The sequence below is a fragment of the Misgurnus anguillicaudatus genome, chromosome 23 (genome assembly GCF_027580225.2).
Source record: "Misgurnus anguillicaudatus chromosome 23, ASM2758022v2, whole genome shotgun sequence".
Classification (NCBI taxonomy): Eukaryota; Metazoa; Chordata; class Actinopteri; order Cypriniformes; family Cobitidae; genus Misgurnus; species Misgurnus anguillicaudatus.
Genome location: NC_073359.2, coordinates 7,786,537 through 7,804,694, shown reverse-complemented (window position 1 = coordinate 7,804,694; position 18,158 = coordinate 7,786,537). Strand labels below are relative to the sequence as shown.

Here is an 18,158-nt window from a genome sequence, read left to right as displayed (position 1 = left end):
TACTATTGAAGTCTATGGTCACTTACTGCTGTGTGTTTACCATCATTACTTCAAATATCTTCTTTTGTGAAAAAGAAATTCATACAGGTTTAAAACAACATGAGGATGAGTAAATGATGACAGAATTTTCATTTTAAAGTGAACCATCCCTTTAACTCATATTGAACCTGGAGCTCTCCTTCAAAGTGCCTTCCACAAAACACAATAGTGATGACTCATGGGTTGCATTTGGCAGAAATCAAACTAACAATCTGCTAAAAAGCAAAACATCATATGCACACACTAAAAGCTAGCATATAAATATCATCAATCATTCCACATTGCTAATTCAACAGCTTTCATTGTTTTCTGCAAAGTGGTGCTAAAAGGCCAGACTGCATTGCCGTTATTAGCCCATAAAAGCCAGCAGCGTTTAGCCAACACTTAGTCTAGCATGCTAAGAGAAATGCCTTCTAAACCAGACACTCGATTAGTGCTCGGGTTGGTTTAGTAATGGCTAATTTCCTGTTGTCTTCTAATGTAGTTACCGATCAGCTCTGCGGGGATAACAATGGCCTGGCTTTGGTTGAAGACATCTCTCTGAGCTTTATTTGCATCATTTAGCAATGCGTGATAACATTGCCAGCTTTGTTCTGCTTCATTTTCTTTTTTACATTTTAAACTACACCATTTGAAATAAGTGTGTACCTTCAACTCCTTGTGAGGGCTGCAAGCTTGGGGAAAAAGTTTTATTTATGAATATTGTATTGAACAGTAGGAGAAATGAGTCAACAAATGTAAATTGGTGTTTATAAATACTGTATCAGATTTATACTCAACATGTGCTGCATGGTACATTGATGACATCAGATGGCAATACCATGGTATTTTGATATATTTCAAGGTATGGAAGGATATGCACATTATTGTAAAATGATATTTGGTCACTTTTCTATACCAGTATCTATTTATCCTATAAATGTATTTATAAGTAAAATATGCAATGTGATACATTAGTGATGATGCATATTAATTAATCTTTTAAACATTTCCCTTATACTGTATTGTACTGTTGCAGTGGTAGTTCCTCAAACTGTAAAGTATTACAACATAACAGTTGTCTGAGGGCAATGGGGCAGATCTTGTGGCATGTAAATACAGCATACTGATACTAAATGTCAGCTGATTTACTGATGTAAAGTCAATAGGACAGACTGGGCATCAGCACTCCAGTGTTTGTTTTAGGTTGATGAATGAATACGCCCTTAAAAACAAGGCCTACATTACCACTCATGCATTCTTTATATATTGATATTATACATGTTCTTAATATTAAATACATTCACACATATACAGAGTTAAATAAATTACATTTGTGTGAAATATTATGCAAGTAAGAATATAAAAACATTAGCATTAGAAATAAAAACATTAGCATGACGTTGTAAACATTTCGGTTATTTTGAGGCTATGCTTTTGCGATTTTTATAAATAGTATTTAAAAAAAAACGTAATTACTAGGGTAAGGTTACACACCCTACAAGAATGAATAATTAATAAGTAACTTTAATATAAATTATGACCGCTATGTATGTAGTATAGCGTTTAAATGTTTATGGTTCGCAATGTTTACGATCGTCAAAACTTTAAGAAATTAAATCTATTGGAAAATTATAACAGTTTCATCACTTGCTAGAAATACAGGACAGATGTTTTATCATAAATATACGCAGATAAAAAAGATAGTTTAGCAAAACTCACCACTGCTTAACTGTCTCTATGGTTACCAGGCCTCCGCGTGCGTTTTAAAACAGCATAAAGGTGCGAGAATAATGAGGAGAGTAAATCAGAGCAGATGACACACACAACAATCAGGGTACCGCAGTGTCCGGCCACGCCCATGAGGCAGAGCTACCTCATGATAGACAGCTGATATGCCGAATTAACACGGTCTCTCAGAAGGCTTGTTCGACTTCATGCGTCGCTGCTTGAACAGATAGGCGGATGACGTTAAAGTATCGGGAGTTCTAATTCATACGAATGGTAATTTCGTTTCGCTCTCGCGATACTTTAACGTCATCCGCCTGTCAGTTCTACTGGCGCCGCATGAAGTCGCACAAGCCTACTGTATTATTAAAAGGACCGGAAGTCGGAAGTTCCTTTTATGGTAACGTTCAGTCAAATAAATGTATATATGTATATATAAAACACACAAACCCGTTTCACAAGTGTTTAATAATGTCCTTTAAAAAGTAATAACAGTACATACACACATTCTTTTATGACATAGTGGTTAAAAGCGTTTCAACATATTGGCATTTGTAAACAGAGTGGCACAAGCTCATTAAAATCATGCAACACTGTAGATGTACAAACTGACTAAAGTGCCATATACAGTTTAAAATATAAAAGTATACGTAATACCTATCTTTAATAAATCACGTAATCTTGATAATTTGATAATGTGAGGAGTGGTCCGGTTGCAGGACTTAAACCATGGTAAAGTTCAGCCACTATAAGAGACAAAACGACATGTAAATAATTAAATAAGATGTATTCATAAGATTAAATCTTAACACTATGACAAACTGCATTCGTTTCTAACCTGCTGGAAGTTCAGCTCAATGGCGCCAGTCTGGTGGGGATCAAGTGTCTTGAAAATCCCTCGAACAGGACAAGACAGACAACACATTGCTGGGCCATAAAACAATATTTATGCATATTTATGCAATGTCAATATATATATTATTCAGTTCTGCACTATTATTAGTAGCAGTATGCATAATCAAAATAGCTAACTTGATAGAATGGACTTACTAAACATCATCTCCAGACGCATCAGACAGGCCACAAAGTTATCAAAGTCTACGGTCATGTCTGCCTCAGCGTAGCGTGCCACCAGCAGCTGGAAGATGGCGTTATTAAGACAGAAACCTAGAAGATAAAAGACAACATATGCTGTGAACCCACTGTATGTACATATGTGATCTGTGGTCATGTGATCTATGGAAATTTGCTCAACTCACCGGCCTCTTTCAGTGCCATACGCATCTCCGGAGTGCTCATGGTTCCCGAACCATCCATGTCATTTTTCTTGTAGATTCCCTATGATAATCAAAATAAAATAAATTACGCATCGAACCATTCTTTTAAATTATTGCAAATTAAGAGGAGTCTTACGAGGTATCTCTGCACTTTCTTCCAAAGTGTAGCAAACTCTCCCAGTCCCAATTTCCCATTGCCACTGTCCTGTGATATGGTTAATGGAAACTTAGAGACTATGACTGATACAGATTTTATGCAAATGAGGAGTGATGCAATAGGTCTGATCTTGTTTCATCCACATCCTAAATTCAGTTTCACACTATGCTTTAGTGCAGCGAACAACCAACAATAATGTAATCACTGACAAACTAACAGGCCATGACAAAGGCTCTCCGCCAAACACCAAATTCCTGTCATTCCTGGAGCGTGCACATACGTCACGCTAACATAAACATGCCGAATGTGTACGCTTTGCATCTGAGAGGATACGTCCATGAGATTCACCATAACTCGACACGTCTCCATACTAAACCCGTCTGTTTTAATGTCAGTTCCTGCAAAACGGCACAACAGAAAAGCTCTTAGATACTGTTTGAGTATTTCTAAGATACTTTTATAAAAGGATGCAAGAACACTTACGTTTTGCAATAATTTTGTTCATGATTGTCTGGAGCTCCGAGGCTGAGATTTCCATGTCCTAAAGAGAGAAATAAAGAGTTGGTGTTGCACTTTTAACCTAATATAAATGTTTACTTCTACTATAAGCTTTCTCCACTCACAGCTCCAGCTAGTTTTGTAAACAGACCCCTGAAGCCAGAATCCACCTCAGCATCCGACACTTTCTCCTGAAAACAAAAGCCATCGCAGTACAATCTTGAGCTTTATCTACAAAATTTAAGGCATAATACGATTTACCACATTCAAAAAGTATGTCACAGTGGACAATATTATAACATTTTAAAGGTGCAGTGTGTAACTTTTAGGAGGATCGAATGACAGAAATTCAATCGTATATACATAGCTATGTTATCAGTGGTGTATACCTTACATAATGAACTGTTATGTGTTTATTACCTAAGAATAAGCCATTTTTATCTATGTACAACGCAGATCCCCTTACATGGATGTCGCCATTTTGTGCCACCATGTTTCTACAGTAGCCCCAAGCAGACAAACTTTTTTTTTTGTCTTGTAGGGGCCGATCACACCAAACACGTTTATGGCAGTTGCAGGCACCTTTTTTGAATGTTTTTCAATGGGGCAGTGAGCGTTATGTGTGCTGTTTATGCGCGCCGAATGCCTTGTGTTTTTTGTCGCCTGCTGCAGCACACGTTTTTGATGGAACGCTGAGTGCGGAAAAGCATCCGATGTCATTCGTGTCTTTCCATTGTCCAATCGAATGAGGGGAGAGGGAGGCCTTCCGTTGTAGTGCCGAAAGTTTACAGTTGTTTGAAACAACTGGACTGCAGTCACTCACTGTCTCCTGCGTGTTGGAGCCTTGCGTTTTCACGCGTTTAAAACGCGTTTGGTGTGATTGGCCCCTTATGTTGTGGGTTCACACCAGATGCGTTTGAGGCGTCAAATTCTCGTCTACCGCGCATAGTTGAACACTTGAACATTTTCAGTGTACTCGCTTCATTCTTGCGCGAAAGCCGCGCGTGAAATTCTAGTTATCGAGACATTCACGTGGAAATTCGCGAAATTCTGCAACTCCGCTCGCTTCCTGCAATCACGTCACTACTAGAGCAAGGTCCGGATTGGTTAATGCGGTGCGTTTTTCCGCCAAAGTTCAAAATTTTCAACTTGCGCATTTCCCGCGGCAACGCTCAATTTGCGCCATTCGCGCAAACTAGACGGAATCGTGTCTACCACACCGCGCAAAACGCCTCATTTGCACTTTTGGGAGTACTTCGACTCGCCTGAAAAGTCCGCTCCCCTTTCTCCCTCTCATAATGGGAGAGGGAGGGTGTTACTGCGCCGAGTCGAAGTACTCCCAAAAGTGCTATTACGCCATAAAATATAGTTCCTCTTTTAAATCCGCTTAGAAAAGCACTACGTTTTATTTTGTACCACCAAACTTGCTCGTATAACTACTTGTCTTAAATAGGAAAAACGTTGGTGTGTTTGGTCACTTCTGGCTTTATCTCTGATTGGTACCGTTGAATGAATGGGGCTAAGCTAAATGCTATCGAAGCGTCGCAGCGCGCTCCAGCGCTTACGTGCACGCACACAGATGATAGAGGGATGTATCAACAATTCTTAGTTAAGGTAATAACATAGTTTAATATTGAAAATGAGTAGACTATTCCTTTAACATTGAAATCACTCACCCCGGCTGATCTGAACGCAGCATTAGACAACAACATGTTTGTCCTTTGGCGGCTACCATAGCTTCTCTATGCGTTTCAGGGAGTGTTGGACTGAGTCATTGGTTGCAATTCACGATCTCACTGCTAGATGCCGCCAAAATCTACACACTGCACCTTTAATGCACCGGTTGATTTTTAAAGTCACTTTAGCACAAACTGTGATTTGAGTTGCTTACTTCAGGTAAGTTCGCCTCCACAGGGTCATCACAGGGTCTAGAAGAACCATAAAATTGGAAAAATTAGCCAAATTTTAAATAAATTCTGATACATTACATGCTTTATGGATACATTACATTGTCTCAGTCTGTTTTTCGGAAAACACGCGCAGGCAGAAGTCGCCGTCCTTGTGGGGTTCGAAGGTGGACGGTACGACGAGGTACTCTCCAGGCGGCAATTTGAAGCGTGTTGATACCTCTCTCAGGTTAATAAAGGTCTCAGAGCGAGCTTTCTGAGCGTGTGACAGGAAGAAATTCTTATCCAGGTGCACGTCCCGTTGACCATGAAACTGCCAAAGAAATTAACCAATCAGTGAGCTCGCCAACAATATTCTTAAATCTGTCTAGTTAAGAAGGAGAGAAGCCACGCCCCTCTTTAAAGTTTAACACTTACCTGTTCAGGTAGCTGTGGAAACACAAAAAACAGCATTAGAAGAACAGGACTGTCAATTGTCAGGTGATCTAAGTGGTTTTAGCATTAGCATTAAGTCGCTACGTGGTTGCTAAGGCATCGATAGGGAACTAAAAAGCTGTGCTAGAGTCTCCTCTCACCTCGTAGATCGCAAAACCGATAGTGTGCATGTCCTCCCCAGCTTTTCTGAGGCGCCGCCGGTTTTTCTGGATCAGACCAATCACAAAACTGCAGCCCACCTCATTATCGCTCGGATCGTCGTCCTCCTCGTTTAGCTTTATTACAAACTGAGGATTCATCCAGAATGTGTCTGTAAAACAATACATATGACCAGATATGATCCTGTCTGTGAAAACCCAGCTAAAGTCATTTCTTTTGTGTTATAACTTTGATATTTTTAATATTGACAGAGTAAGATCATGTCAAAGATCGATTTTAGTCTTTGTGTCCTATAACTGTGTTGTAATCTTACAAGCATTATTTCTGCAGCCGCCAGCAGTGGAGCCTTTCCTCCAGGTGCCATCGTAGTTATTAACAGCCCAATGTTTTACAGCATCACTGGTTAGGGTGTCTGGGGTCAGCGTGCAGATCTCTAGACGAGAATAATTCCTTAGGAACTCTGAGAAGGCCATCCAGAACGGACGCAAACAAGATAAATCTTACACAAATGCCCCCAAAAAGCGCCACATTAATAGACAGACAAGTAAATCTACCAGAATTCGCCGTCCTCAGCGCTGTTGTTTGGCCGCTCTGATGGATCCACACTGTTCCATTCAGATGAACTGAAAAAAAGAGAAACATTTTTATTGTATATTAAAAATTTAAAATCATGTTTTTGACGTTTGGCAGACGCTTTTATCCATAGCACCTTGTGTTGCTAACACAAAGCTTTACCTTAAAGGCGGGGTGCATGATCTCTCAAAGCCAATGTTGACATTTGAATCGCCTAAACAAACACACTCCTGCTACATGAGGAGTTACACAAGTAAGTATGGTGGCACAAAATAAAACGTAGCGATTTTTTAAGCTGATAAAAATGAGAACTATATTGTATGGCGGAAGAGCACTTCGACCTCGGGCGCAGTAAGATTACTCAAACAGACTCAAATCGCCACGTTTTATTTCGTGCCACCATACTTACGTAACTACTCATGTAACAGTCTTTAAATAGGGAAAACATTGAAGTGTTTGGTGTTTTTTTAATTTATCCCTGTTTGGATCCTAAGGAATGAATGGGGCTAGGCTAAATGCTAACACATTCACAACACGCTGTACAAAGATTAAGTGCACACATTGAAAAAAGATAGGTATGTATTAATTCATCTAATTTGAGGTAACAACATAGTACAATATTGAAAAACAGTGGTGTTTTCCTTTAGATAATTTTGGCAAAAATGACATTCATGGTGGGTTAGTGTCGGCTATTGCTTGCTAGGGAGCCTACACATATTGCACGGCTACCATCTTTTTAAAGACAAACTGTCAGACTGTTGTTCACATGGGTGTGCCAAATATATTGATTACTCATTAGGCATTATAATGTAAGCAGCAGATTGTTATGGTTGCAACATCATTACTATGAAGATCCTGTTTTTTTATAGTAATTTTCACAGAATGACCTGGGGAGGAAGCTTTGATTCAGTTACATTGTATTTGTCTGACGCTATTATCCAAAGGAACTTGCAGTGCATTCAAGGTTTACATTTTATCAGTTTGTGTGTTCCCTGGGAACACCCATGACCTTTTGTGCTGATAATGCAACTGAGCTACAGGAACACACAACGTCTCAGTGTGTCAGTTCCAGTTAGATAATTTAATCAATGTGAAACTTATTGTGTGTATTGTTGTGTAGGGTTGACTATAACTAAAGCATACTTGTCACTCCAGGCCCCGGTCCACTCCACCTGACCCCATGGGTTCCTCATACGAACCAACTTCTCCAAACGGCCGCGATAGTTCACCTGAGACAAAAATATGAACTCATGAATATAAAAATGTATTAAATTGTGTAATGAGGATTGTAAATAACTAGGTTTGTACCTCGGTAGCACCTGTAAGGGAGTAGGCATGGCCTTTCACAAGCTTTTGACGGGTCACAGCTTCTGAATCAGCAGCGCTGGTGATCTAAAACATTGGAAATAGACATAGAATAAACAAATAGGATGGGAATTACAAAAGCATGATGAATATTATATATTTATATGTATATGAGCAATTCCGGCATTATGGATCTGACAATTTCAGTCAATAATTATTAGCAATATAATGAACCTCTGTGTATGTTTTCATATTATGATAGAGTACAGACATCAGAAAAATATCAGTCTATGGATGTGTTTTATGTTATGGATGTGAAAAAAAAGGACATACATTTTTGCAATACAACATATTAAATAGGACTTTGGTGAATAAAAAGCACAAACCAGAGGCAATAATACCCAACAAATGCAGAGGGGACGGCCCTAGCCCTAGACCACAAAACCAGTCAGGTTTCAGCAGTAACAACATAAACAAGCGGCTGTCGCGGTCCGCACGTAACTTCCGGTAAACTACATTTCTTTAAACGTAGTTTCTTTATATAACAAGCAAAAAAACAACACATAGATAACCTAGGAAACCAAATTTTTTTTATTTTCGACAAGGCATTTGTTCAAGAGATCAGCTTAGCAACTAGTCAGACCATTAAAAAAACGAAACCGGAAGTAAGGTTCGGATCCAGACGTGTATCACGTGCGTCCGATGAAACCGTCTATACATCAACTGAAAGCAGAATACACTTTTCAATGATGTATGGTTTGTTATGATGGGACAATATTTGGTAATGATAAAACTATTTGAAAATCTGGAATCTGAGGATGCAACAAATATAAAAATACTGAGAAAATCGCCTTTAAATTTGGACCCAAACAATGTATTTTTGGCAATTGCTACTAATATACCTGTGCGACTTATGACTGGTTTTGTGGTTCAGGGTCAAAATTATATAAAGGCGTGGCCATATATATATATATATATATATATAAATGTGCACATTTATGAGGAAAAATTGGTTAAGGATGTGACATTTCTCTGTTATGTACATGACATTTCTGAAAAAAAAAAGTTAAAAAACTTAAACAGAGACCTTTTTTGTGTCATTCAAGACATCAACCATGTGACTACACACTTTTGCCCTCCTTATCCCACTGTGTGACCCACAAGTGGGTCTGACCGAGGGGCAACCTTCCAATCTTTCTGATGTAGCCAATACGGAAGTGATTTAAACTGCAATTCATCAACTGGCCACTAGCTCGCTCCAAAAGTGAGTCAATTCCCATAGACCCCCATGTTAAAATGTCCAACTTTACAGTACAAAATAAGATGTTTACAGCCTGGTACAAATAGTGTTTTGGTTTATATAGCTAAGTTTGCACTTCATGACTGTGAAGGGGGTGAATTTTTAAGAAATTTTTAAGAAAAAAGAATACTATGGAAGTAAATGGGGTCCACAAAGTAAATGTTGGTTACAAACATTTCTCAAAATATCTTCCTTTGTGTTCATCAGAACAAAGAAATGTATACAGGTTTGTAACAGCATGAGAGTGAGTAGATGATGACAGAATTTTTGGGTGAACTATCCCTTTAAGCCTTAAAGTTCTGCATAATAAAGGGCGTGGCCACTTGAGTGACGGTTGAACAGCCACTGCTGTCACTAGAATTGAGCTAGGCAGGAGTGGTTTCAACAACCAGCCACCTCAGATTTACCCGTTTTCGGTTACCGCGAGTGATTTGCGGTGACCCACGGCCAAAATGGCGACGGCAGGCACCGCCTAGTGCCTACTATTGGTTTCAAAAACCTATGGGTGACGTCATAGACACTACGTCCATATTTTTTTACAGTATATGGTCCCGACCGATGGTTTGAAAACCCAAGGTACAAAAGTTGTCATTGGGGCGGCATTTTTGTACACAAAAGGTGCATATCGGTACCACAATGGTACATATTAGAACCTTTTTAAAAGGTACCATCCCAGAAAAAAGTTGAAATAACTTATAAATTCAAGTTGTTGTTAAACTTAAAGTTAAAGTAACAAAAATATGTGTTGATTTGCCAAAAATTTTGCAAATTGAAAAATGACCATCCCAAAACTAAAACATAGTGATCTACAAGACATGTTACTACAGGTGTTAGATGGTTTATGAATATTATGAAGGCAAGTATATTAATCTCACATCGATGGAGCATCCCAGTAAAGCTCCAGCCTCCAGGGCTTTCTTGATGATCTGAAACATGTTCGAGGGCGCTTTACTCAATTCGTAGTTCTCAGCGATGCCCCCGGTGAAATCCTCAAAACCCTCAGTGGTGGAACCTCCAGACAGAGCCTCATAACAGCCATTCACCTTAGCAAAACAAATCATAAGTGTTAAGAAAACAGCATGTATGCACACGTCTGCTGCCTCGTTGAGATAAACTATTGTAAAATATTGTTATTGTTAATCTCAATTAGAGAATCCACCGTAATATTACACAAAGATTATATATACTGTTGTAAATGCATACTTTAGGCACAATTGCAACACATAATAGGTGGCTTAAGTTAATGTGCATGTTTGGATGGGAACAGAAAAAGCAAAGAGAAATGCCAAAGAAGGGCGTCACTACACTAGGCTCAAACATACACCACAACATGTGACGCACCCTTATTCTAGGAATACACCTGTGTGATGCAAAACTTTGTAATTCCTAGAACTGGACAAACACTGTAGACCAGTGGTCCCCAACCCTGTTTCTGGAGCTGGCTACTTTAAATCCAACCCTGCTTCAGCACACCTGCCTAAACTTTTTGGGTAGCTGTGAAAAGCTTGATTAGCAGGTTCGGGTGTGTTTGATTATCGTTGGAGGTGAACTCTGCAGAAGAAAGTAGATCTCTAGGAACAGGGTTGGTGAGCACTGCTGTAGACTGTTCTTAGAAGTACAATATGTTAAAGGAGAGTAATATTATTAGGGGGCGTGTACAACAAGGCGTTTATGCTTTTCAAAAACGCCAGCAGCTAACGTTTATTTTCCGGGCTGAGCGCCGGCGCTCTATCGGCATTCGGAAAAAATATTCGACTTTAGGTTAAACGCTCATCAATGTCACTTTTCGCTCAGCCTTCCAATAACAGTGGAGGAAGGGCGGGACTAATACTACAACAACCAACCGGCGCATCGTACAACGACTGGTAAACAAAAAAAGAAGTATCATAACATCCAAAGGGCTTAGCTGAAAAAAGGCTGGCAAGCGCCCATAGTCAGCGTCCACCTGGCATTTGCAGTCACGTTTAAACACTTTGGTGTACACGCCCCCTTACGTACTATTGGCTTAAGGTGGTATTAAATAGCCAAATGATTAACAAACACAAGGAGCAGGGGGTGTGGAACGGGCATCTAAATAAATCGCTGGATCTTTTAACCAAGTTGCATTACAAGTGTACATTAATTACTGTGTATTTACAGAGGGACAACCTTTAGATCTCTTTGATGAAGCCACGGAAGTGACTTAAACTGCAACTCATCAACTGGCTCCAAAAGGGAGTCAATCCCATAGACCCCCATGTTAAAATGCCCAACTTCACAGCAAAAAATATGATGTTTACAGCCTGGTACAAAAAGTGATTTTGGTCTATATACAACCCACTCTCACTCCCCAAGGCGTCAAAATCTGAAGCATGTTCCAACGCCTTCAGCGTCAGTATGAAGACGCGAAGGGTGCCCCTATGCATCACTATATCGACGAAATGGGAACTCCGTTGCTTTCATGCTTAACCCTCAGCGTCGGATATAGACGAAAGGGAATCCCGGAAGGTGATGCCGTCACGTTATGCGAGGATCGGCAGGATCATGCCGCTTCTGGACGGTAACTACTCAATTTTTGTTACAAAATTTTTACCATTGTCGCTTGGGATTGGGGTTAGAACGACTTTCTGTTACATAAAATTACATCCAAACCCAACTCTAACCCTAACCCCAAGCGACAATGGTTTAAAAATCAGAAGACAAAAAGTATAAACCAATACAGACATCCTAACCCAAACCCAACTCTAACCCTAACCCCAAGCAACAATGTCTTAAAAATCAGAAGACAAAAAGTATAAACCAATACTTAAACTGACATCCAAACCCCAAGTCTAGCCCCAAGCGACAATGGTTTAAAAATGGGAAAAAAATTGAGTAGTTACCGTCCAGAAGCGGCATGATCCTGCCGATCGTCGCATAACGTGACGGCATCACCTTCCGGGATTCCCTTTCGTCTATATCCGATGCTGAGGGATTAGCATGAAAACAACGGAGTTCCCATTTCAGCGATATAGTGATGCATAGGGGCACCCTTCGCGTCTTCAAACTGCCGCTGAAGACGTTTGAACCTGCTTCAGATTTTGACGCCTTGGGAAGTGAGAATGTGTTGCAATATAGCTAACTGTTGAGGTGGGTACATTTGTACAACTCATCCGTTTAAATTATATTAAGCCTAATGCTACGTACACACCAAACGCGGGGCATCGCGTTACTCGCTCTAGATTACTAGCGGGATTTAACTTCATGTCATGCGAATTTTTCGCTCAAGTTAAATATTTTTAACTTGGGCGAAGGCGCGTTTGAGGCGAATAGCGTGTGTTTTCATGGCAAATGCGCCACCCATCACGTCATTTGCATCGCCCCAGACGCGTCTGATCGGAACCAGCCACTTCAGATTCACCCACATCCCGCCTCTTTACCCATTTTCTTAAATCATACTTTTGGCTTCAAAAAGCCCTTCACAAACCTACGGGTGACATTACGGACACAACGTCCATATTTTTTACAGTCTATGGCAGGGGTCTCCAACGTGGTGCCCGCACAGAGTTTGTGAGGTGCCCACCAAAGCATATTCTATTAATAGTCTCAACTCTAATATTTATTTATTACATATTTTTATATTAGCCTGGCTTGGTTTACGTATGTTAACATTTTAAACAATACTAAAAATTAGGGATGCACCGATATGGAAATTTTGGCCAATAACCGATAACTCTTTATATTTGGGGGCCGATAACCGATATATATATAGGCCGATAAATATTCATATTATTTTCACAATGAAAAACTCCCAGGCCGCGGCCATCTTGTCTTTGCGCTAGACTAGCATACTCTTCTTAAGCCTGCAACACGTGTCATCTTCGTGCTATGTCACAGAAAGAACCAATCAAACTTCACATGGCCAGCAATGAGCAAGTGAAGTGGTTCAACAAACCAAAATAATCCATCATTTATCGGCCTAATTTTGCTATCAGACCGATAACCGATAATATTAAAAATAAGCAGTTATCGGCCGATAACGATATGTCGGGCGATATATCGTGCATCCCTACTAAAAATATCAAAAAGTAAAATAAAATAAAATCAACGAGTAGATTATATAAAAAAGTCAAGATTGTTTTATCCACTGCCCACAAAAAGTTTGGAGATCCCTTGCCTATGGTATTTATTTGCATGCATTTAGGAAATTATTTTATCCAAAGCGATTTAAAGTATACATTTTATTAGCATGTGCATTGCATTGAAAGTAAACTCATGACCCTGAACCCAAAACACCGGTAAGCACTACGCTCTACGAGCTGAGCTACAATGTTAATTATTAAGCTATTAAGGTTGATGTTAATTTTTATATTTATTGTAGCTTAGCGTCAGTCCATAACAATTGCCTCTCTATCGCCATCTCTGTTTAAAACATGACATTGCAGGTTACTTTATGTATTTATTAATATGTGGGTTGAAATCAAACAAATTGATCTTTCCTGCAAAATTATACCTTACGGTTCAAATTATAAATCATTATTGTGAATCACTGATTGTTTTTCAATTGTTTTGCTAATTTTTACAGAATGCAAAACATGTATTCATGTCATTTACACCAACAATTATTTACACCTTAGATAATAGGTGATTAGTTGAAATGATTGACAGCCCTCCAAAAACAACACTACTACTCTATAGCTTGTTTACAGAGCAATTCCTACAAAAAAAGCTGAATTTCTGGTTGAGGCGGTTTGAGCACGACTGCTGTGAGTTCAACACACACAAGGACATACTTAGCATAGGCCTTCTCCAACAGGGCGCTCCAGAATTCACTTCCCTCCGCCGAGTGAACAAACACCAGCTCGCCATCTTTCACCGGCAGTCGATCGTCAATGACAACATCCACCCACTCGCCAAACTGCCAGAACTGAAATAAAACAAAGTAAATGAAGTGCAGAGTCAAGGTAAATGTGAAAATGTATGTTAAACCAGAAGCAAGTCCTTATACAAATGTATGTTAGGTTGACACAGACACCATGCAAATTGTTTATGTATTATGCGCAATATAGTCACATTCAAACTCATAATGCATTCATAACCCCATTCAAATTCATCACATCATGCACGTGACCCATTTACCACACCAATGTAAACTTATATACCTGGAAATGGAAGATTCCTGCATAGCGGCTATCAAAGTCCTGCCCGCTGGGCACCACTCTGGCCAAAACATCTTCATTCAGGGTCAGAGATGCTATGGCCGCTAGCAGCCAGCAGTCACCTATAAAATAACCGAGAAAGGAAGTTAGACTCATCTGTGTTTCTGCTCTGTGGTCTGTAGTCAAAACCAACAGTCTCGCATACAAACGTTTTTAACATGCAACCCCACATTAGTGAAACACTCTCTCGAACACTAACAAAAAAAGACTTGGGTACAAAACACTAATAAACTGACTGGGCTTTTTCAAAGGTTCGAGCTTGGAAAAGCACGTGGAACGAAATATAAAAGGCCAACTAAAGTATAATGTGACATAACAAGCAAATGTGCTTGTGGTTTTAAAGTCACGCACGTGGTAAGCTGCAAAGTCTGAGACAGCACATGCATGTGTGTATTGTGTGTTGTGTCTATGCAAGGTAATAGGTTATGTATGCCGTCTGACACATGCATGTAAACTTCCTTGTTGCCATGCAGCAGCTGGGTTTAATTTTAACTAAATAATTAGAGTCTTTTACTGCAGCCTTTTAAACCATGCACATTTCTGTTCAACCCCCAACCCTGGGGGGTTCTCCGTTCAGATAGTTTATATTAAGTTTAGCTTGGGAATTTGGGCAACGACAAACATAGAGATGAAAAACAAGAGAGGTATGCGTGCATACGATTATAGTAGTAGGGAAATATGAGTGAAAAAAAAACACTAAAAAGAGAAACAATGAGAACTAGATAAGCATCATTTAAACATGACACACCTTTTTTCTTGGAGTTGAACTGTGTATTAACTGTTTTCAATTTACAACAAATTCAATTCATTGGTAAAGTTAGGTATTATAAACATGTCATGGTCTTGGCATTCTATGTAATCCACCTTAAATGCCACTTTTAGAATTTTAAGGTGAATTAAAGTGTGTAACAAATATGTGCATTTATTTTGAGTTTCAAACTTGGTTTTTGATGACCAAATGCAAAATTGCACATTTTTAGACTGTAGCTTTTCTTTTAGAAAATAATCGGCATAAAAAAAGTTGAATTTCTGGTTGGGGCGGTTCATTGCTGTAAAGTCTAATGACTAAACCCTATAAGGTGAGGAAAGTAGCAAAAGAAACAAGACTGTTGACTTAAAGCCAACGTTGTCTGTTTATAAGAGGATTATTTATTTACACAATGATGGATCATGCACGGAAATGATTTAGATAAGCATGCACAAACAATGATTATTAACTTTACCTAGCGCTCCTTGGCAAATATCTGTCCTTGTAGCTCCACCAACGATGAATTGAGGTTTTGAGCATAGCTCCTGCATACAACATCAAAACACCACCCATGTAAAATACTGTAGTATATTAAATTCCTAGATACTTTAGGCAGTTTAAATATTAAAAGTATACTAAAGCATTGATCAATTAATTATATAACACTATAGTATACATTAACAAAGTGTAGTAATCACTATAATGCTCTACAGTAGTACAATTTACTATAGTAATAAAAATGTAAGTATACTACATGACCTTTTCATGTGGGCACATTTTAAATGCAAAATCATAAAATGCAATTTAGGTTCGTGTTTGTTAGTATTTATGATAATATAGTAAAATCGATTTTTAATTGAATAAAAATATGGTATAGACATTAAACAATACGTTAAGGGATGATTTACATTAAACGCGTGAGTCCTATTCTTAAAACAAACAGAAAATTATAGTGTAAAGATTAACAGTCACATTATTTTATTATGCATTTCCTTCTCATATGGTTAAAATGCGCAACAAAAGTTTACCTGTTTGACACACCTCCCTAAAACGCGACGCAAACACATCCGTCTGAATCATATTCACACGAACCAATAAAATAGTAGGTGTGTACGACCTAAAGCAGCGCTGCGCAGACCGCTTCGCGTATGACGTCAACGTCCAGCGAGAGCAGCTCCAAAACATAATTCCACTCGCTCTCGCGTTGCTTTGATGTCATACGCCGAACAATCTGCGCAGTTCCGCATAAAGTCACACTTAAAGCGCAAACGAGTCCTGTTTAAACACTCATGTGTTTTTAATGCAAAAAAGCACTAAACTGGAAGAAACGGATGATGACAGACCCGTGAAAAAACTCAAGTGACAAATAATATACATGACACAATCGATTTCCCGTTGAATCTTTACACACGCAATATTAAAACTTTTCTCGTGAAACTTTTTAGTAAGCATAGCTCCCCTGGTCTTTTCCATACTATTCCTCTGGTTTTGTAAGAGCCAGGTCCGAGTTCTTTAAAGCCCAAGGATTCGGGTGCGGCTGCGAAAGTCGGGTCCGTGAAGAGAGTCCCGTTACTGAGACATTGACTCCTGAGCGCCTCAAAGTCTTGGTTGAGATATTTATTCGCATTGGCGTTTGTTCCGAACCCTGCAGCTAGCGCTCTCTTCTTGGCCAGGGCAGATGCAACTCCCGACATTTTCCACCTACCTTCGTGGAAGCCCAAAAAATAATAAGTAGGCTATAGTTGCAAAAGTCTTGGTTCTTCTAGTTAACTACGATTCTCCGCCCCAAACTTTCCAGGCGTGGTCAGGCTGTCATGAGTCGGTTTTGCGCGTTTTACGCATACAGTGCAGAACAGGAAGAATATAAAAAGCACAATGTCAAGGTTTTTCTGGGATATTATACCTTGATATCTATTATAAACAATAACGCGTTGTGCTTATTTTTAATTAATTGTGTAAACAAATAAATGCTGTTTTTATTCCACACGACTACTAATGCTTTATATTTACTATAGTAAACTGTGGTAGCATTCCTAGACACTATAGTGTTTTTTAACCGTACATAGTTTTTAGTTTAGTAGCCTACTTATACAAGACTGTATACTACTTTTACCTTTAGGATTACACAAGATTATTGTCAATGGGTGCACCGCCATTAGTGTCAATATGTGCGCTATTTGTGCACACAATTCGTTTTGGATGTGTGACATTTTAGGGCAGCGGTCACCAACCCAGCTGTTCCTGGAGATTTAACCTCATACATACTTTAGATCTCACCCTGCTTCAGCACGCCTGCCGCTAAATTTTAGGTAACCGTTAAAAGCTTGATTAGCAGGTTCAGGTGTGTTTGTTTGGGGTTGGAGGTGAACTCCAGGAAAAGGGTTGGCGACCACGGTTTAAGAGAAAATAAAAAGTATAAGTTGCTCAACACTGCCATCTGCCGGATCTTAAAGGTATTGCACGTGCATTCTCTTCAATCAAATGACGTCATTGCCATTTACTGTAAACCTTTAGTTCGTCATATTTGAGATGTGAGTATTTGTTTAATTATTTTAACATTAGACTATTAAATGAAATAACAATGCAGCCGATATCCCATATGGCAAAAACATATTTTTAAATACATTTCAAAATATACAAAAGTGGCCAAAAAATATATTTTGAAATATGTTTACAAAATATATTTTTCACCCATATATTTTTTGGCTTTTTGTATATTTTAAAATATATTTTAAAAATAAATATATTTTAAAGTATTAAAATTATTATTATTAGCCCTCCATATATTTTTAACCAAGGAAATATATTCAGGTAGCATTGAAAGAAAAACTTTGTTTTTATTACGAACCTGTAAACATAACAGTTTTAAAAAGGTT

General features: G+C 38.8%; 2 protein-coding genes across 3 annotated transcripts in view; both read right to left on the bottom strand.

Moving 5' to 3' along the window:
* capn1b (calpain 1, (mu/I) large subunit b) overlaps positions 1-1,899 on the bottom strand; it is a 29,031-nt gene extending 27,132 nt beyond the window's left edge. Inside the window, exons 1-2 of one of the 2 annotated variants that reach the window (XM_073862214.1) lie at positions 1,741-1,899; positions 688-713 (exon numbers count right to left, since the gene is read on the bottom strand). The gene's annotated coding sequence lies outside the window, so the exon portion shown is untranslated. The remainder of the gene's footprint in view (positions 1-687; positions 714-1,740) is intronic. The other variant, XM_073862215.1, reaches the window with a different exon arrangement.
* Positions 1,900-2,195: 296 nt separating this feature from the next.
* On the bottom strand, positions 2,196-17,090 carry capn2b (calpain 2, (m/II) large subunit b). The gene is made up of 21 exons (XM_073861336.1): positions 16,741-17,090; positions 15,758-15,828; positions 14,478-14,596; positions 14,115-14,242; positions 10,233-10,407; positions 8,061-8,144; positions 7,896-7,981; positions 6,739-6,802; positions 6,493-6,658; positions 6,161-6,330; positions 6,003-6,014; positions 5,687-5,898; positions 5,570-5,606; positions 3,804-3,869; positions 3,664-3,721; positions 3,514-3,578; positions 3,160-3,228; positions 3,006-3,084; positions 2,797-2,913; positions 2,585-2,643; positions 2,196-2,492 (listed from the first exon to the last, which is right to left on the bottom strand). Exons 1-21 carry the CDS (start codon positions 16,974-16,976, stop codon positions 2,469-2,471), a joined length of 2,097 nt encoding a protein of 698 aa, XP_073717437.1. The 5' UTR covers positions 16,977-17,090; the 3' UTR covers positions 2,196-2,468.
* Positions 17,091-18,158: the final 1,068 nt, after the last annotated feature.